Source organism: Patella vulgata, chromosome 4 (genome assembly GCF_932274485.2).
Source record: "Patella vulgata chromosome 4, xgPatVulg1.2, whole genome shotgun sequence".
Lineage (NCBI taxonomy): Eukaryota > Metazoa > Mollusca > Gastropoda > Patellidae > Patella > Patella vulgata.
Window position 1 is genome coordinate 49,901,784 of NC_065882.2, and position 21,712 is coordinate 49,923,495.

A 21,712-nucleotide genomic window follows, 5' to 3' on the forward strand; every position below is an offset into this window, starting at 1 on the left:
CCAATGCATTTGGGAGATGATGTATTAACATACTGTACAATATACCTCTGATGTTCCTGTAAGTTTAATTTGAAAGACTTCTTGTAGCTCTGGTTCTGTATCCCCACTAATCTTCACTTCTAACATAGCTGATGACTGGCCTGATTTAAAGTCAACAGTTCCCGATTTTTCCATTAAATCATTATTATCATCACCTACTGCAACCCAGGTAATGCTGGCATTACCAATTGTTCCTCCTTCCCGAATTACCTTAAATCATAAAACACAACAAAGTTAGAAGTAGGGTAAAGTGTAAAGGGCAGATAAAAATTTGTTTTAGAATTCAATTTTGAAAAGTAATTATACATCCCCTTTTTAATTAAGAGGGGCAGGTTATTGGCATATATTTTGAGATCATCAAGATCCCAGGATGTGTTAGCACCGTATTCTAAATTTGTTACATGGTATGCTATAATTTGATGCTTTTTGAAATGTGAAAATTTGAAGCGGAATATTTGGGGAACTATCAATGGCAAAAAATCATGTTGCCCATAAAAGATTCCTAGGTTTATTAGCATTGCATGGGTTTTAATCGAAATATAATCAAAGTTTATAATAGATTACCTCTAAATAAACAGAATTAAATCCAAGATCACCTTCTTCTTGAACTTTTTTTACCAGTGAATTATCAGCAAATCTATAAATACCAAAAGCTCCATCTGATGAATCTATCACTACTGTTAGCATGGCACCTAATCCTACAGCTGCCCCACCTTGTGGATTAACAAGATGAACGTTAAACATTTTCTCATCTTCTGGTATATTGTTGTCATTTATGGTTATGTTTACATAACCCCATGTTTCACCATCTTCAAAAACCACCACATCTGCATCACCCTGTCATGATCAAGAAGCAATATTATTAAAATATGTGATCTTCAAGAACCTATGTATTTTTTTCATTTCGAAGTTTAAAATTCATTCAATGTCAATATTTGTTTTTTTAAAAAATAATTATCACTGACATGCATACAGAATACAATGTAATGTCTGGTGTTTAGTACCAACAATATCATACACAAATTTAACACAAAGATGAAAAGAAAAACAACATAATTAATATCTGAAAATCAGAAACTTTATTTTTGTCATGTAAAGTTGTTTGAAAAATATATTGTAAAAGAACCGCTGAATAGCTGAACCATCTGATGAATCCATAAAGAATGGGGATAGTAGCGATTAGTTTTTGTTAAACCACTCACGCTAGCCATGTTATTTATGAAACTTGTCATGCTCTTTAAAATCTTTTGGCCTTCATATTCATATTGCATAGTGTTATATGAAAGTTGTAATATTAAAAAATTGTCTATTGACATATCTCAACGTATATGGTAACAATCAATTTAAACCAATCTAGTTAAACATGTCATTGATATCTCATTGAAATCTTTAGAGAAATTGAACATCCACCACTCAAATGCACCAGAAAATAATTTGGGTATTGGTATAGAGAGTAATGATCTGGATAATGCCCAAGGGTAATTGTTAAGTAATTGATCTGTAAAATGCTAAAAGATTGAAAAAAAACCCAACCTAACAGAAGGAACCAACAGATACTATAATGAAATAAAAGGATTAAAATAAAAACTGATGAAAAGGTTTACCCATCGCTTTAAATTTAGTAATATTACTTACATTTTTCTATAAGAGATAAAAACAAAACACACAATAATATTAATTTTGGTACAGATTCTTAGAAAAGGCTAAAATATTAAAATGTTAACACTGTTAATTGATTATGGGTATTTTTCTATGTAAGCAATTAAAGTTATGGTGGTTGGCACCCATCAATTGCATAAAAACAGCAGTCTATAGTTATTCAGAAGGCACAATAAATGCAGGATAAGCCGCTGTGGCTGTAATTTTCTTAACCCCAATTTGTAATTATAATTCTGGCACAAAAAATCAAGTTGTATAAGCATACAACCATCTACCTAAAGCTTTGTATTTTTTCCTACAACAACTTACAATACACATACTATAAAATAGATCTATGTTAAAACCTACATTGTTTAAAATTCTAGTAAACAGATCATCAAGTTCTTTTCCCAGTCACTTGAACAACGAGAGCTATTGATATTTATTGTTGATTTGAATGAGTGTGTGAATTAAATGAGAATTTATTGAATACTAACAAAGATCTATATATTGCAAACAGTAGAGTAATTCATTCTTTATACGTAGAGTAGCTAGACATGACTATACTTTTATTGGCGGATTTCTGGCCAATTCTTCATTGAGTATGTCTTGCTATATACAGAACATAAAGTGAAAATAAGATGTAAACCTCTTCAAGTTTGATTAACTGATATAAAAATTTGTCTTGCTTAAATTGGAAACATTGATTTTTATTATTTAACCGTTATCCATATACAGACATTTGTTACATGAACAGTCTGGAATACCAATAAGCAACAAATTATTGTACATTGTCTGCTAACATCTTGAAGACTACAGTATTCAACTGAAGAAAAATGATCGGTTCCAAATAATGTCGTGTATTATTTTTAAAAGCATCCCAATTATAAACAATGCACTGTTAATGTAAGAAATTTATAACTCCTTGAAATTAACCATGAGTGGCATGATGTGACGGATGGTATTATATTTTGAATGACACACACCGATAGGATATGAGACCTAACAATATTAAAGATAGGTTGCCGGGCAATGAAACATACGCCAACAGCAGCTAAGTCATCCGAGTAGTCAACAAGAGTTGTTGCATATTTTTTTCTATTGTCGGTAATGAAACATTTATAATAAACTAAAATCTGATTAAGAGTAACAATTCATTAAGTAATTATCAGAAAATGATTAGAAATTGTTTGGCTTTTAGTTCTGCCCCATGCTAACGTTTAGTATACGAAACATTTAATATCATGAATTTAGCTGTTCAAGTTATAAAAATTCATTGAAAATCAATATACTTGTTCGTCACAAGACCTTAAACTCTGTTTATCAATCTAAAGTCAATCAGATGATAACTTTAGTCTCTAAAACATCCCCAAAATTTTTCAAAGTGATCAAGGGCCATAACTCTAGTAGTAATTGTCGGAAATCATTGAAAATAACTGGGCTTCTTCGTCTCACGACCTTAAACACTATCAATCAGATATTAACTTTAGCCTCTAGCTAGAGTGTCCACAAGATATTTCATAGTGATTAAGTGCCATAGCCCTAGCAGTAATTATCGTAAATCGTTGAAAATCAATAGGATTCTTCTTCTCATGACCTTAAACACTGTGTATAAATCTAAAGTCAATCGGATATTAACTTTAGCCTCTAGAGCATCCACAAGATTTTTCAAAATGATCAAGGGTCATAACTCTGGCAGTAATTATCTGGAATCGCTGACAATCAATAGGCTTCTTCATCTCGTGACCTTAAACCCTGTGTATAAATTTAAAGTCAATCGGATATTAACTTGAGCCTCTAGAGCGTCCACAAGCAATTGTGGACCTCGGACCGACGGACGGGGGCGATAACAATATACGACCGCATTTCAATGTGGGTGTATAAAAATGAGATATAACCTACAGTTAAAATTTGCATCAATTCAATAACAAATAATCATCAGATAGATGATCAATTTGTAGTTCTGACATGTTCCTGATGCAACGACTACAAGTTTTACAACATCTAGCCATTGCTAGATTAGTCAGAAATTCCCGAACTTATAGGTATGTTATCTCCCTCTGCCATATAGACATGTGAACAATAGTGTTGTCCAATCAGAGGCTGTGACACAAACACACGCAAATCAAATATCGCAACCTCCACGGAAACCTTGACATTGAACGAACATAGAACTTAGCAACTTGATTATCACAGGTAGACATTGTAGCTGGAAAGCGCATGACTTGGTATTCTCGAAGATATTTTCTATCAAGGAATCTGAGAGGTCCTCAGCTCGGTCAGTAGCCAATTGAAATTAGTGATGAAATATGCAGGGTATTACGTGAAGGACTTGATGCGATGTATGGAGTTAATGCAAGATCAAGCCTTTTATTGAAGATGTAGTTCTGATGGAGTTTATTTCTTTAGAAAGACAACTCAATAATTGATATAGTTTAAAACACAATATTCCAGAAAAATCTCTTCCACCATGCCAAGAAGGAAAATACCCTTTCATGTCACATAATTAGTAGATATTAACCAAAATTAAACTAAACCTTATTTAACATTCGTTAAAATGGGTATATCTGTAAACAAATATAAAATATTTTTCCGAATAAAACACATTTTTTTTCCAGATAACAAAGGCCATATTCCTAAATATTTATGTGATTAATATGTCAATATGCAACAATACAGGATATATTAATATATCACATCAAAAAGCAGCTGTCACATCATGTTTCTTCATCATCCAATATCACAGTCTGTCAAGCAGGCGGATGGATAACAGTTTTCCTGTAATGCGTCTGCCAGAGTAACATCTGTTTATGTGGTATTAAATGCTAAAATCGTTAGAATCATTTTTATGTTTATGGATTTTATGTTCTTGAGTAATGTTTAAGGAATGTTTAAATATAATAACCACTACTGGGCTTGAATAAATTATAGTAACATGTATGTGCTACTTTAACACAGTTACCGAATTATTCTTCTTGAAGAAACTATTAAATGGTTTACATCATTTTTTAAACCCCCAATTTCAAGATAAACACCATACCTAAAAGTCAATATCCAATGATTTCATTAGAGAACATATATCTACCCTAACAAAACGGTGGATGAAATCAAGATTATGTAGAATCAACAACCCATTTGTTGGATTATTGTATGATAAATGTTTTATATTGGCTGAACAAGTACAAGTGATTTCATTATAAAATGGCACTTACATAAAGATACACAACAACTGTATTCTTAAGGCAAAGGTGAGTTTTATACAATTATTCTATCTTATTATGTTTTGCCGTTTAATAATCATTAATTTAATTGTCAATGGAATCATCCTATTTACAAAATATAAAAAATAATAACAATTTGGTAGTCTTTTCTTCTGTTAATATCGTTTTAAAAATTTGTAAAACTAACTATAATTACTGCAGTTGGTAAAACTATTTCTAGATGTTTGGGAATTACATTGATCTAGTACTTCATGAAACTCTTACTAAAAATTCATTTGATTAATTTCAATTGGTGAATGGAAAATAATAAAGGTTTGCCACTTTAAAGTGATTATTCTTTTGTAAACCACCAAGAAAATAACATCTAATCGCAATAGACTCAACATTAACAGTGCATACTGTTGGACAATAAACATGTCTAGTACATGTATTTAATATCAATAAAAGGAAAATAGAATTCATTGTGTACAATAAGATGTTTTTGTTCTTTAAGTATCTGTTGTGATGTAATTATTCGCAGTTTGAGGGTTAAACCATTCATCACGATATAACTATTGGTTTGATGACCAAGCACCATAATTACAGCCAGTATAAAACCACAGAGTGAAGGATATATAGTCTAGTCAGTTATTCTTACGTCTCTTAACCAAGTAGCCATTCCAAACAAAAAAATCATTCGAAATGTCCAAGCTGTTATTGCAAAATGATTTGATGCGGATACATTCATTTGTCAGTGCTAATTCCTGAAATCTTTTCTCTTCAGATATATTTAAAGAGTCCATCTAACAATGGCACAATTTTGGAATGGACACCACACAAATGTAAGTGTTTTTATGTTGCTGTTATTATTGTGTTTAAATTTACCAATTGACTCGAGCAGTAATTCCTGCAGTGTGGATTTACATGGTTGTGATTATTCAGTTAGTGTAACGCCAAAATCAAAGTGTAAACCAACTGACTTCCACGATATAGTAGATGTGAAAAGGTATCGTATAAAAAGGTCAGAGACCAGTGAAGATGACAATGCACCAATCACGAAAGCAGAATTCAAAAAACTTTCCAAAAAGGTATCAAAAACAGTAGACAAACTTTCCGTCAGAGTTTTAAGATGGTGGCGAAAATTGGCTCGAAAAATGGATGAACTCCATAACAAGGGCCCTAAAGAACGATCTCTAGCAGATACAAACCATAATTGTCCAGAACGTTTTATTGGTATTAAGGATTGGACATCATGTTATTTATTATCTAATTTCAACACATCATGGTATGATGCTAAAGACTATTGTGGAGCATTTGAAGGTGATTTAGTTTCTATGGGAACCGTGAAAGAACATTTTCTGCTCACCTTCCTCATTAAAAATGATCCTGGTAAGTGCCAGTTTCTATTTTGAAATAATGAATGAATGAATGAAATGGGGTTTAATGTCCTACTTTTCTGTTCCAACTGGGCTAATGTAGACAGGCAATTGTGGTATGATGGAAATTTTGTCTGGACAGCAACTGAATTCCAACTGTAAAGGGTTCTTTTTTGTGCATGTCAAGGTGTACACTACACTATACATTAGACCTTGGGTTTTTTCCCCATCCAAACAACTAAACACTGTTCCTTGTCAGGCCCTTATCCTGTACTGACAAGGGGAAACCATGCTCGAAATCATGAGGAACTGTCTAGGCCAATACCTTATTTGTTGAGCCACCATGGCTCCTGTTTTGAAATAAGACTATATGACATAAACAATCATCTTTGAATCTGGCTATAACTATTGACGTAATTAACGGAATTTGGTGAAATTCAATAGGCTTCTTCGTTTCACGAACTTAAGTGATGCATATAAATTACATACAGATTGGATGATAAATTTTGTCATTAGAGCATTCACAAGGTGCAACAAAGTAAAACAAGGGCCATAACTCCAAAAGAAATAAACAGAATTATTTAAATTAAATAGGCTTCTTCATCTTACTAACTGAAACAACATATATCAATTTCAAAACAATCACATGATAAATGTAGTCTGTAGAGTGTTCACAAGAAATTGTGGACAATGGACCGATGGACCGTCAGACGGACGAATGGGGGCGACGGCAATATATGACCACATTTCCATGTGGGCGTATAAAAAGCAAATCAGGTCATTTATTCTACTATTTTGTGATTTCAGACTTAAGAAAAGCAAATGGCTGGTGGACAAGTGGTAGTTATTTTAGCAATAGAAAACAATGGATTTGGACTAGTAACAATTACAATAAACAATTCACTTTCATAAAGTGGGGAGAGGGGGAACCTAATGAGGAAGCATCTCAGTGTATGTTATTGAAAAAAGACGATGACCACAAGTGGCATGATGAAATATGTACAAAAAGATATAATTTTATTTGTGAGGTTCAAACAACAAATCATGTTTCGAATTTAATGACAACTTAAAAAAAAAAGATTTTAATTATTTGCTATTTTAATTTCTATTTCCATGGATGTACTTTTTTATGTGTAGAAAGAAATAAAATGATTCCACGTCTTGGATAAATGAATGTTGTGCAAGAACAAGCTTATTAAATGGCCACACGGTCAATAGAACAGATCATTATTATACAATCATACAATAATGATCAATTCACAGTGGCGTAAGCATGGTTTTAGAAAGATGGGGGAGCGGGGTGTCAGATCTTTAACTTAATTAAATTGATAGTAAAGAGGGGTGGGAGCCTCAGGTAGAGGTGCAACCCATTACAAACTGATTGATTAAGTCCAATTAACGGAGGAGAAATTGATGGCCCAATGGTTGGGGGAATGTCTCTCTATACTAATGGATAAACCATAGTTGATTCATCATATTATGAATAAGTACAGTACATGTAGCAGGCTTACTTTCTGGTTTTATATTATTCATATCTTTTAAACACTTAATTGTCAAATATTTGAATGTTAACTTTGCTAAATGTTTCTTAGCAATAAATTGTTTTTGTGTTAATATATTTATAGACACTCATAATTAATTTATTAAATTTGGTTTAAAACTAAAAACACACCAAATGTTTAGTTCTTTAAATATATCAAGGGACTTTCTTGATATTTAAAGTATAAATACAAATCGATATTAACAAGTCTCATATTTAGCAGTTGATTAGTAGAGAATTGATATATAATTTAATATCGAAATATCAAATGAAGAATGTATTATTGTTGCTGGCCTTGGAGTGGCTGATGCTCTATCACAACAACCAAAGAAGATTGCTACCGATGCTTTCTGCTCCCACCTATGTATTATTGACAGTATCATCAACAAAGTTGCGCGATTTTACTGAAATTTTACGATTGCCACATAGCATGACAATAGAATGATATCAGAGCATACTAATCCAGGTGACTGTTATTGACCAAGCAACATTGATGAAAAATGAGATTGCAACTGTTTATGGTATTGGAGAACATGTATCATACATGATATATGTATTGAAATATCATTCTTGTAGAAAAAAACTAAAATTTTCTTAAAATCATCTTAAACTAAAATTTCATTCTAACTTAAAATAGGTGAGTTTCACAAATTGGTTTTAAGTATTTTAGATAAAATTCACTAAAATAATATTTTAAGTTAAAATTTTATCATAACTTAAAATAGTTGTGTTTCACAAAATTATTTTAGGGACAATTTCAACTAAAATCAATATTAATTTAGGACAGCTGTCTCCCTCTCCTTAAATCAGGACATAAACAACACTGATTAGGGCTTAGTTGTTAGATCTATTGCGACAGATATATATATTTGGAATAATGATAATACTCTGTCTAATGGCAACTGGGTCACATAATTCTAGCACACCAATCATACCATATTCACAAAAACAATTCTCACTGAATTTCTTTTTGTGGCAGCTATAGTCCATCTGTTTTTTTGGGGGGTTTTCAAAGTAAGCAATTAGATGACGCCCCAAATCCAACCCTAAGAAAAAAAAACACTCAGAACCCCAGTAAACAAGAACCTTTGTTAATGTTTTATATATTACCATATGATTCAAGTATAAATTATTCTATTTTTAAATAATTTCAAATCTAGACATCGGACCATGGCTATTTGGTGGAATAGTTTCAAAGTTGTTAAATACTTTTAAAATTACACAACAATTTACAGCTTAGATTAGTTCGTAAAATGTCACAATTGCCGTTGTTTTGTTCAGACGTAAACGCTATGCTCCATTCTCAATACTTTCTGTTATCCAAAATACCATCAAACCAAGAAATTCAAGCTATTTAGTTCATTGATATGCATTATTTCCATTGAAACCCGCTAGTAATTCAAATGCCAAGGTCATGAAAGCAGCAAGTTCAAGGCCAACCCACCGATACATTTCCAAACGAATAAAACGCAATAAACTCATCCCAATAATTTATTTCATCTCTCTACCACTGTCTGATCTTGTGCAAACATTGCTACAATTATGAAAATATCCCCATTGAACTGTTAGTTCAACCTGTCAATTCAGTTCCGAAGCGTATTTGTTTAAATCCATATGCCAGTTGATGAAAAACAGAACTGCACAGGTGAAAACATTAGCCTACAATCAATCTTCGCGAAACACATAAAATGTAAAATTTCATTTTGAATTTAGTTAAAATCTAATTTAAGATTCTAGCTTAACTTTTTGTGAAACAATGCCTTGATTTCCATGTCAAACTACCGTATTTATCGGTGTATTAGGCGCACATTTTTTACCAAATATCTTATTTTCTAGAAGGGGTGCATCTAGTACACCACGTTCAGCAAATCCAAGCTTTTGTCGACATCGAAATCGGAAGTTCCAGAAATAACTGCCCTAGAATCAACACATGGCACCTGGATGACATTACCTCAAAACTTATGATATATTATCACTCAAATTAAATACAATACTGTTCCCTTTAAAAAAACATCGATATTTGTCAATAACCTGTTAGATACGGTTAAAATATGTCAGTAATTATGGCTCATATTTCTGTTATTTTGAGCATAAAAAAGATGTCGACATTTTCTGCAATTCCATGTACGGTATACTGTTTGTCATAACTGGCAATGCAAACATCATCGGTGGATAGCCGTTCAACGTTAACAGTGGTTAAAAAAAATATCATTCGTATCGTTAATATTTCTTGCTATTTCTACATCATATATTTCTGCTTTTCCGTATACTCCTGGGCATTACCGGCAGTCCTAAGATGTCCCTGTTTAAGGTCAGTGGTGTATCAGTCAAGTTGAGGAATAGGGTGGGGTATGCAATCATACAAGCATTTTCATCGGTATTGTCTTTACCGTGACAGCGCTAAAGGGTGGGATTACAGATAAACTGACATATATTGAATTTTATTGATAATATTTAATATTCATACATACCATGTAGTCAGTAGGAGTTTTCCCCTCACTTTTAGCTGTTCCATCTTCTGTTCTCCATTCAGCAGTAACTCTACCTAAAGTACCTTGTGCTCTTTCAACAATAAGACTTACCATTCCACTTTCTTCTTTTACCTTAACCTATGCAGAATAAATAGCATAATCTGTATGCAATGTTAATATCAAATATGATAACAAAAGTAGCATATTTTTGCTGTCCAATTAACAAGCTTAAATGTAAAATAAACCAATATACAACACTTTTCCATCAGAAATTATCATATAATCAATCATCTATATTTTCAGATGTTTTAAAACATGCCTGCTGATGCCCATATATAAAAAAAACCCCATAAAATAAATGGATCTGATTAGGCCATAAAAATAAATTGTTTTCTTCCTCAGACATAAAAATTTTACAGCATTTTACGAAATAAGGTATTGCCAGTTAAAACGTCATTCTTAACGATTTTAATTTACATCACCATTCGTTGAGAACTGAGTATATTTATTCTTTATACCAATGTTGGATTCGATTGTTTCATGCCTAAAAAAAAGTCTCCCTTGGTTTTTGTGGCACAGCCAATATGTTCTTGTCAATTTTTTTGTGTGTGTGGAAAAATTATTAATAATGCTGTGATAAAATCATTGTCACTTTCTTATTTATTTATATATTTTATTTTTACTTCATTGATAACTGACTCGCAAGGAAAAGCTATATAGAGATCTAATGTGTTTAATTACATTTTTCTATAAGAAGACTTTGGGTAATGTATTGAGATACAATTTTGTTTTGAATATCATCCCCAGACCTAAAAAAAAAACCTCCCATCAGGTGAAATTTGTGTAACGTCACATTTTAGTTTTATTTTAAAATGGTGGAAAATTAGAATTTAACAAAAAAAGTATACCTCCCACAGCCCCGTTTTCTTACACCTTAATTCCTCAAGAAACAAAACATTTCTTTGATGGCCTTACATCGTACCTTTTTAAAAAAGAAAACAAATACTTACCACAGGTTGAACTGTGGAAGGTAGAATCATGGTGGTCATGCTGACTGGAGGTGTTAAACTTGTAGAAAACTGTAATAATCCATAAGGATAATCTGTTTCTTCTATTACTATTGGTGATGTGTTACCTGTAGGGTTGATACTGGCACCACTAGTATTAGTTGTACCAACTACACCATCATCAGTTACTACTTTATACAACAGCACATTAAACCTTTCTTCTAACTCAGGTATATTTTCTTCTTTAACATTAAATTGTATTGTCTGGAAAAAAGGATAAATTTTAACCATCATAGGTTTCCTTTCAACAATATTTCTTATTTATTCAAAGAGGACTGGAGAACAGGCATAGTCTATGTGATAAAATTTTGCCCAAAATGATCCAAATAATGAGCCAATTCTTTATAACGCACAATCATTAAACATAACATTTTCTAAGTGGTTTTAATGCTATTTATATTAAAATCAGAGAGCATCAATAATATAAATGAAGCATAAAAACTTTACTACGATTCCCACATTTATTGTTATCTATAACATTTCAAGAATTATCCCCCCTTAAAACTTTCAAAGATCCTGAAGTCATGGTAATATTTCAGTAAATGCTATGTCACGCTGGGGCGTACATAAAGATTTTGTTTGGGGGCATGTTTAACAAAAATGCGACTGACTGATGCACATGCCCCTAATACGAGTGACGCAGTCAGTAGCCGAGCACCACAGGTGTGAGTTTTCGTGGGGCCAGAAGCGGATCTAGAAGCTGGGAATAGGGGGTGGGGAGGTTCGACTTCTAGGGCACCATCCACAATCCCACCCCACAATGAATGTCAACAAAAATGAAATGAAATGAAATGAAATGGGGTTTAACATCCTACTGTTCTGCTCCTATACTGGGCTAATGAAGACGGGCATACGCCATACAGTGTGCTATGAGGGAAATTTTGCCCGGGCAGCAGCACTATCGCCTACTCTTATATCGAATTCCAACTGCCAGGGGATCTTTTATGTGCATTCCAATGTATACACGGTACCTCGGTTTTTGTCTCATCCAAAGGATTAGACAGCTGTCCATGTCAGGCCCTCCGTTCTGCACCACTGACAAGGGGAAACCATGTCGGAAAATCCCGATGAACTCCCGACCTCCAGGCTAGCGAGCCAGCGTCTTAACCACCTAGCCACCGTGGCTCCCGAATGTCAACAAAATACTAGCTATTAACACCGAGTGTCCCAGTAGAACAAAGATCGTATCGCCTATATAGTTGTTCGCCAATCGTTATCTCGTGCCGGAAAGCAGTTTTATTTAAGTTGTCATAAAGTATATGTCATATAATATGATGATTGTTATTGATTTTGTTATTAAATTTATGTGACCTTAGAGGCAGTGGCTATAACACTTATTTTGAGATCAACTATTTTTCTCCTGGGGGGGGATTTCTTTTCTTAAACCAACATACTCACAACAGAATAAAGGTAAAAAACATTTTTTCAAACATGATAAGTTGACAAGGTTAATTTATACTAAACTGTTGCGTGAGTAGCGTTACATATGCAATTTAGGTGCACAGATTCACGCAAACACATTTTACCTTCTACTTTGGCATTGTTTGTTTAACTCATTAATTCAGTGAGCACTTATTTTGAGATCGATTGCACTTATTTTGCGACTGACTGCATTTATTTTGCGACCAACTATTCCCCCCCCCCCCAACACACACACACCACATGATTTCAAGCAAATTATTCTCAACATAATTTCTAAACAGACTGAACTCTGTAGTCAAAAGAGAAAATACAAACCTGAAATGTTATACCCGGCGGAAATGTAATATTCCCTGTGTAGTTGACAAAATCATCTACAGCATCTACAACAATTCCTGTTGATAAAACCTGTTTAACTAGCCATGTTAATACAACTGTACCATCATCACCTCTTGTTCTTCTTACAGAACATACAATTGATACATTCTCATCTTTAGTTGAAGTAGGTAAACACAGATCTTGATACTCAAATAATCCATTAGCATTATCACTCTTTAAAACTGTTAAATTAAACAAAAAAGAGATTAGATTAAAGTTACAATAAAAGCTGTGCTACTATGAGCTATGGTGGTATATCATTTCTTATTGCTATGAAATTTGGGAGAATATTACTGAACATGAATAATGATATGCATAGGAAGTAAACACTTGGGCATCTGTTCGAGATATGTACCATAATAGCCTATCCGTAGTTTGCATCTGAAGACAATTTGAATCCCATTTACAAGAGGGACATGTTACCTGTTAATGTAGCAGCAGAATCTGAATTAGAAAGAGAGGCTCCTCCATTAGCTGCTATCAGATCAACAGTAAAAACTTTATTGCCTTCTGCTTCTATATCTTGCAATGATTGTATCTGGAATGTGTTTTGCTTTACATTTTCTTCAAATGTGAGAATACCAGATACAGGTGTGATTTCTTTCCGCGCGGGAAACTCAAAGATTTCTTTCACTTCACTGAAAATACAATGAATCAAAAAACGTGAATATCAAAAATAACGTATACAATTATTTGAGAATATATGGAATACGTCTTATCTGCTCATTTTCTTGATCTAACTCTATTTTTACTTCAAACAATTTACTTCAAAATATTGCCAGTGCAACATTTATTCAGGTTTTTGTAAACTTCTGATTTACTAGGCATGTTTCTCAAAAATATAAAATCTCAGCATTCTTTCCATGGAAACCAATAATGAATTCAATCTAAATATGAGACTTACTTGACTTCCAGTCTTCGTTTAAACAGACGCACATCTTGCATGTATCCCACAAACCGCTCTTCACCTGGAGATCTTGCACCAACTAATAGTGGCCCAGGTTTGTCGACAAGATTTTCACCAACAACATTACTGAAGTAACAATTTATACAGCTAGTAAATACTAAATGTTGACAATAATCTTGTAACACATTTGAAAACACTAAAAGCTCAAACTTCTTAAGCATGAATGAATGAATATCTACTGATCTTATTGTATTCTCCAACATTATTTATCAATTCATTTTTATAAACAGCAAAATCAAATGAAACTCACCCATTTCCTATAACTTTTCCATCCAAGTAAAAAACAACAGAAATATTTGAAACAGACACCAATATATGATGCCATTGACCATCTTGTATGTTGATATCCTGCTGGGCATTTAAAATTTGATTTGGCTGAGAAAATAAAGATCATGATTTATGTAATAACAACTCTATTCTAAAGTAATTGTGTTCTATATCTTCTATATGGAAGTGAAACACAATTTAAGATACAAAACAAATAATTACTTTGAATAAACAACAAACATTTCCTATAATCTTCAGTGATATCAATCATCAAGACATACATTTATCAAATGTTAATTGAAAATAAAAGGATGCAAGTTCTTTAAGATATACTTACACTAGTAGATGTGGAAATTGTTAAATCAAAGTTGGTTGAAGTAGCTGTAGAGGCTAATTTTAAACTGTAATAATGCTGTGATCCATCTGTCGATGTCTTGGCTATAATATAGCCATTAGTATTTGGAAATGGTTGCACCCACGCACTAAGAGTAAAACCATTTTCAAATGAAGATATATTTGGCTTGTGACGATCATCTACAGTCACAAAATTTTCTAAGGCTTGTGAAAACATGAGAACAAGGGTTCCTGTCTGGTTTCGTTGCTTGGATGGTACTGGTGACATGGTTGCAGGCTTGCTACCAAGGAACATCAGATCTATGACATCTGGGAAATTACCTCCGACGGAATCCGAGTAAATCTCCCATACAACCTGATATAACACAAGACATAAAATTATTCACTGCTGTTCATTTATTTATTAAACCACAGATTTATATGTATGGACATTAAGTAATAGGACATTACAAATTTTAATATAATACTTGCATTGTGTTCCAAATTTTTAATTTGGCTAGACATGTATCATGAGTAGAAATTCTCAGCAAGGAAACAAATTGGAAGTTCTCATGTGACTTGAGATTTATATCGTGAATCTTATTTGTACACCATAATATTTACCTCAATTTTTCCCAACATGCCTTGTCTTCTCTCCACAGTAAACGTAGTTCTTGTTGTCGATTCCTGACCAGGTAAATAATCTTCTGCTATCTGTAATTCTCGTGATGCAGCAGGGAAAGCAAATCGTCCATTAGGATCATCACTAGCAACCACATTCAAGATTACGGAAGTATTTGCATCTGCTAATTTTGCTAATCCTTCTACGTTTCTTCCAAAAACAACTAGTAAAAAATAAAAACTCCAATAAAAATACTGCAAATTCATTTTGATTTAACTAACCAACACAATTCACCATACATTCAGTATAATCTATTATTTTGTGTTGCATTTTATTCAATTTCTAATAATCTAATATAATTTTCCTTTTCACTGAGCAGTGTTATCAGGAAAGATCAGGAAGAGATATATCACTTTAAACACAGTTGACTGCATTATTATGTCATAAAATATCAGCATAGACAAACAAATCAACTTAATCAAGAAGAAGACTTTATTTAGACACATATTATACATGTATACAGTAGTGGTGGTGCCAATTTTTATCCAATGAATAATACAAACTGCATAGCTTCTTATCAAATGGAATTTAATGTAATTTAGAAAGTAATAATAAAAAGATTCACCAACCTTGTGTTTTGTATAATTCCACTTTGTATGCTAAATTTGTCTCTGGAACATTATCAACAGTGGGAGTTATAGATAATGGCTGTTTACCCTCCTGTGCTTGAAATATAATGGAACCGCTTGATTTGTCAAACTGCTCCTTCTCTCCTAGAATTTGACCAGATAGAACTGATCTGATTCTCCAGAAAACTTCAATAGTTCCAGCAGTGCCCTTTTCTCTCAGAATGCTATAAAATATCGAATATAAGTAAAAAAACTAATATTTTCAGTTTGTTATTTAAGAGAACTTGGACAATCAATGATACTCGATCCAAAAATAAATAGATATATATTAATCAATTACACATTTAACTTAATTTAGTTAGAACCAAAGTTATTGTTCCCCAATTAAATTTTCTTCGAAAGGAAAGGGGCGATTAGCAATAATTACATTATAGTTCACCTTCTTTTATATGGTTCATAATTTATTGGAACAATAAAACTTACTCCATATAAACAATGCTACCCTCTTCTGTATTTCTCTCTAATGGTGAATCAAATCTAAATACACCATAAGCTTCATCATTGTCCATTATAACAATGGTTGCTGTTGATTTAGTTGTTTGTAACAAATCACCTGATTGGTAAAAATATGAACAATTTGTAATTTGGGTAAATGCTCATGTAACCAAGATCCAACAATTTAAACCATCGGTTGCCATGCAAGATACGCCCAAATTTTGCAAGATGGACAGAGAACAAGCTAAGAAAAAAGATAGGTTGCCATATGCCCACAGCAGCTGAATCGTCCAGGCAGTCAACATGTGTTGTCGCACATCTTTACTTTTGTTGGTAATGGAACATTTTTATTACACTAAAATCTGATTAAGATTAACAACTCATTAAGTAATTATCAGAAAATCATTAGAATTTGTCTGGCCCATGCAAACTTTTAGTATACAAAACATTTAGTATCATGGATTTAGCCGTTCAAGTTACCAAAAATCATTGAAAATCAATATACTTGTTCATCTCAAGACCTTAAACTCTGTGTATCAACCTAAAGTCAATCAAAACGATTATATACAGGCGTAAACATGGTGTATAATATAAAATCAATCAGATGATAACTATGGTTTCTAAAGCATCCACAAGATTTTTCAAAGTGAGCAAGGGCCATAACTCTGGCAGTAATTATCAGAAATCATTGAAAATCAATAGGTTACTTCGTCTGATGACCTTAAACACTGTGTATAAATTTAAGGTCAATCGGATATTAACTTTAGCCTCTAGAGAATCCACAAGATATTTCAAAGAGATCAAGGGCCATAACTCTGGCAGTAATTATCAGAAATCATTGAAAATCAATTGGCTTCTTTGTCTCATGACCTTGAGCACTGTGTATAAATTTACAGTCAATCAGATATTAACTTTAGTCTCTAGAGCGTCCACAAGATTTTTCAAAGTGATCAAGGGCCATAACTCTTGCAGTAATTATCGGAAATTGGCGAAAATCAATAGGCTTCTTCGTCTTATGGCCTTTAACACTGTGTATAAATTTACAGTCAATCAGATATTAACTTTAGCCTCTAGAGCGTCCACAACCAATTGTGGGCGCCGGACGGGTGGATGGATGGAGGCGACGACAATAAAGGACCACATTTCAATGTGGGCGTATAAAAAACGTGATTTTTCGTACAAACAGGGACCATAATCTGAACATATATGCGCGAATATCAAAAAGTACTAAGATCTTTATGATATAAACATTTATTTCAATTTCCTTCAAAATCAGACAAAAATTGTTACCCCTAGAGGCTCCACAACCTTGGTATTTCATACTTTTACACTATCTGCATAACAGGGATTCATTTTAAAATTGAATACAAATTGTGACTTCTAGAGGATCCACAAGCTAGTGGGACCACAAGCTAAAAACATGATTTTTAGAACAATCAGGGGCAATAATCCAGGAAGTTACAGTCCGATATGAGCGAATATTGAAAGGAACCAAGATCTTTGGGTTGTAAACATACATTTCAAGTTTCATCAAAATTGGATAAAAATATTCTTATTAATGAAGGTTATTATTGATGATTCCCATCGAAATACCAGCATTATATCGAAACAGGTACGTCTCAGTACAGACAGTTAAACTATGTTTATTAAACTGTTAAATTGTGCTTAATTCTGTTGGAAATACCTCTCACATATCTGGAAGGATAACATTTCTCCAAAATTCCAAATCAAACAAATATGCATCTTTAAAGGAGAGAGAGAAATGGGGTTTAACGTCCACTCGACACAAACTAGGTCATTTCGGGACTAACACATGGTTCAATTTTTTTATTTCAATAATTCGCTTGTGCGTAGGGGTCTTTAGCAGTGGGAGGAAACCGGAGGACAAGGAGAAAAACCATGGGGTTGGACAGGCGACCCTACTCCTTGTCACATACAATTGGGGAATGAAAACCTCGCCAGTTGACTCAATGACAGACCGTACGATACAGCGCTCACATGCTAACCATTCGGCCATCCAACCCCCCACATTTTTAGAAGTAGTAAGAAAAAATTAAATTAAAGCTACCTCCTAAATCATATAACTGCAATGTAAAAGTTTCATTGCCTTCTGGAACTTCATCATCTAAAACAGTGACAGAAAAATTAAATGTGTTCTGGCCTGCATTAAACACTATCTCTTTATCGATCGAAACATAATCCATTAATAGAGAAGATGCAAATCCATCTAAAGTTCTGTAGCGTACAGTAGCTGGTAGCTCTACATTGCCCCTTCGTATCACAGTGAATGGCAATGTAGCTGGTTCATCACAGTAAACCTGACTTTCTGAAATAAAGAATTAAAATCATTGAACAGATGTCAGTGTTGGCAGCTGCCAAGTACAAAATCCACCCAAAAAAGATTTGACGACCATTTTAAAGTTTCCTGGTTTACTAATTTACTTCATGAACCTCACTCAGTTGCAATGCAATACAGGAAAGGTCCATGCCATCACGCTCCAGATGAGCTAATAGAGTGATTGATCAACTTCAGCCAAGGAGACCGGTTACTTGATGACATCCAGTCAAGTGACTCTCGCTTTCATTTTCAAAAAGGATTTGCCGATTTTGTCCTTAACAATTGTCTTTCTTTCATTATGTAAAGGCTGCTTCTTACATTTCATTAAAGAACATTTTAAGAAAAAGTATAAACTAGAAGTGTTTTCTTATTTAACACTGATTTTTATATATTGGGGAGATTAATATCCTACCTGTAAATTCTACAGGATTATCATTTTGTCTGATAACTACAGTTCCTCTAGTTGGATTCCCCAAAACAGCACCACCTGTTGCTGCTGATAATTCAACTCGGATAATCTCATCACTTTCCGAAATCTGTGAAAATTAAAATACAGAAATATCCCTTATAAATTACAGTATCTAAATTTCATTTTTTTGTCTATATGAACTAATCTTTATTATCATAAACGCAATATCAGTAATACAGCAACATTTGGAAAGGAAAAGATGATAACTTACATCATCATCAATAGACTGGAGTTCTATGTCAACTTCTGTTACACCAGGTAGAAATGTGATGGTACCAAATGTTGGTTTTAGGTCATCGCCTATTGCTGGTGATAACGACCAAGAAATACTGACAGTACCAAAACTTCCTCTAGCTCTCTGTACAGTCAAAGATGCATTCTGAATATCCGCTCCTCGACTCTCCTCTACAAACATTAATTGAACATGTTTTAAATAATGCAGAAAATTTGGGTAACATACTGGAGAATTTTTCTATGTAGCTTTTGGAACCAAGAATAAATTGTATTCTTGTTGATTACTGAAGGCTGTAATAATAATGTGCACATCGTCTTGCTCAAGTTTGAAAACTTTTACCATCAGAAATACTCACTTATGTAAACTGTCATTGGATCATTTTTAAATTGTAGAACACCATAAGGCATATCATTTTCTTTTATTGTCAGTAGAATGGTGTTTTTAGAGCCAATGGTGGCCACACTACTACCATAACTTAATAGTCGCATAGTGTAGGTTTCATTCAACTGTAAAAATAAGAATTCAAAATATTATTACAGTCAAAAATATCTTAGAAAAAAGACAGAGATAAATTGACTGTTTACACATCTTTTGTCACCTACAAGAAACAATTAAATACTTAAATCCAATGGAACTGAATAGTGGTTAATTATGTTGTCTGAATGGATTGAATGTCCTTTTGGCTGATCATCTTAGAACTGAAACTATTCATTACCATAATTAGAAAAGAGTAACATTATATTACCTCTGGTATGCCATCACTTTTAGCCAATATAGTGGCTGTTCTTCGAGTTTCTCCAGGGTGGAATCGTAGAACATTTATACCTCCATAGAATTCTTTGGCTTGATCTGGTTCAATAACATACTGTACTTCTTTTAACATAAGACTTCCTCCTGTTCTTTCTACTATTACTTCCACAGCCTTTTCATCTTCCTAAATGATTTTAAAACAAATATTACTAATCAAATTTTTGAGAAGTTCAAACTTTGTATAATCTTATCCAGTTTCTCCAATACTTTTATAAATGGAATGACACATCATATATGTAGCAATCATCTTTGATTCACACTTTATCCCTGTATACCACAATCTACCCACTTGCAACTGGGTATCAGTGGGAAATTGCAAGGTAATATTTGTGTAGCAATAAAATTCTGCATCAAATATCTAACAGTCATGAAAGGAAGACCTCTCAAGAGAGTAAGGACATCACAACATTTTCTATGTCCTCAGTTACAGCTAACTTTTATAGTACTCACCCCAACTACATAATTGTTGGCCATTTCTGGAGAGAACTGAAATACACCACCAGGATTGTCGTTTTCCAGTACAGTAATATTTATAGATTTGGTAGCTGCATGCAGACGCTGTGTTCCTATTGGTTCTACAGATTCTAATGTTACTGCCATAATTTCATCATTTTCTGGTACATCATCAGGCTTAATAGTAATAGTTAGTTCAGCAAAATACGATCCTATTACAAAAAGTAACAAAATAATGGAATTTGATATATTACATTACTAGATTTACCATACTCTTAATTTCATACACAAGATCCAAACATTAATTCTACAATTTGAAATGGTGCTTCATTTTGACAGGATAATGCTGTATTTGTGACTGGGCTCCAATCTCTCTTAACCAGCAGTTGCCAGGCAAGATACGCCAACATTTTGCAATCAGGAGCCATAATCCAGAAAGATATAGTCTGAAATGCGCAAATATCGAAATGGATTGATGAGATCTTTGGGACATAAACATATATTTTATAAGTTTCATCAAAATTAAATAAAAATTGTGACTTCTAGAGTGTCCACAACCTTGGTATTGCATACTTTTACACTATTTACGTACAAGGAGCAGCCATTTTGTCCAGCAGTTTAGGTAAGATTTTTACAAAATTCGAACTCAACCTTCAATGATGTGTAACGGTTTTTAAAATTGAATACAAATTGTGACTTCTTGCGGGTCCACAAGCTAAAAATGTGATTTTTCGAACAATCAGGGGCCATAATCCAGGAAGTTACGTTTGGATATGCACAATTATCGAACGGAGCCAAGATATTTGTGATATAAACATCAATTTAAAGTTTCATCAAAATCGAATAAAAATTGTAGCCTCGAGAGGATCCACAACCTTGATATACCATATTTTTACACTATTTGCGTATGAGGGGCGGCCATTTTGTCCAATAATTTTGGTCTGATTTTCACGAAATTCGAACTCA

General features: G+C 33.2%; 2 protein-coding genes across 2 annotated transcripts in view; one reads left to right on the forward strand and one right to left on the reverse strand.

The window, feature by feature from the left end:
• The window catches only part of LOC126817926 (adhesion G-protein coupled receptor V1), an 85,718-nt gene that overhangs the window by 57,503 nt on the left and 6,503 nt on the right, over positions 1–21,712 (reverse strand). Inside the window, exons 11-28 of the mRNA XM_056100225.1 lie at positions 20,744–20,958; positions 20,229–20,417; positions 19,839–19,989; positions 19,460–19,653; positions 19,192–19,315; positions 18,510–18,566; positions 16,430–16,559; positions 15,947–16,170; positions 15,320–15,540; positions 14,700–15,071; positions 14,346–14,470; positions 14,033–14,161; positions 13,552–13,766; positions 13,069–13,310; positions 11,275–11,535; positions 10,265–10,402; positions 604–876; positions 46–249 (exon numbers count right to left, since the gene is read on the reverse strand). Of these exons, the coding sequence (XP_055956200.1) occupies positions 46–249; positions 604–876; positions 10,265–10,402; positions 11,275–11,535; positions 13,069–13,310; positions 13,552–13,766; positions 14,033–14,161; positions 14,346–14,470; positions 14,700–15,071; positions 15,320–15,540; positions 15,947–16,170; positions 16,430–16,559; positions 18,510–18,566; positions 19,192–19,315; positions 19,460–19,653; positions 19,839–19,989; positions 20,229–20,417; positions 20,744–20,958 (3,464 nt within the window). The remainder of the gene's footprint in view (positions 1–45; positions 250–603; positions 877–10,264; positions 10,403–11,274; positions 11,536–13,068; positions 13,311–13,551; positions 13,767–14,032; positions 14,162–14,345; positions 14,471–14,699; positions 15,072–15,319; positions 15,541–15,946; positions 16,171–16,429; positions 16,560–18,509; positions 18,567–19,191; positions 19,316–19,459; positions 19,654–19,838; positions 19,990–20,228; positions 20,418–20,743; positions 20,959–21,712) is intronic.
• Positions 4,630–7,871, forward strand: LOC126819198 (lectin BRA-2). The gene is made up of 3 exons (XM_050547102.2): positions 4,630–4,925; positions 5,662–6,266; positions 7,061–7,871. The coding sequence occupies exons 2-3, from the start codon at positions 5,687–5,689 to the stop codon at positions 7,321–7,323; spliced, it is 843 nt and encodes a 280-aa protein (XP_050403059.1). The 5' UTR covers positions 4,630–4,925; positions 5,662–5,686; the 3' UTR covers positions 7,324–7,871.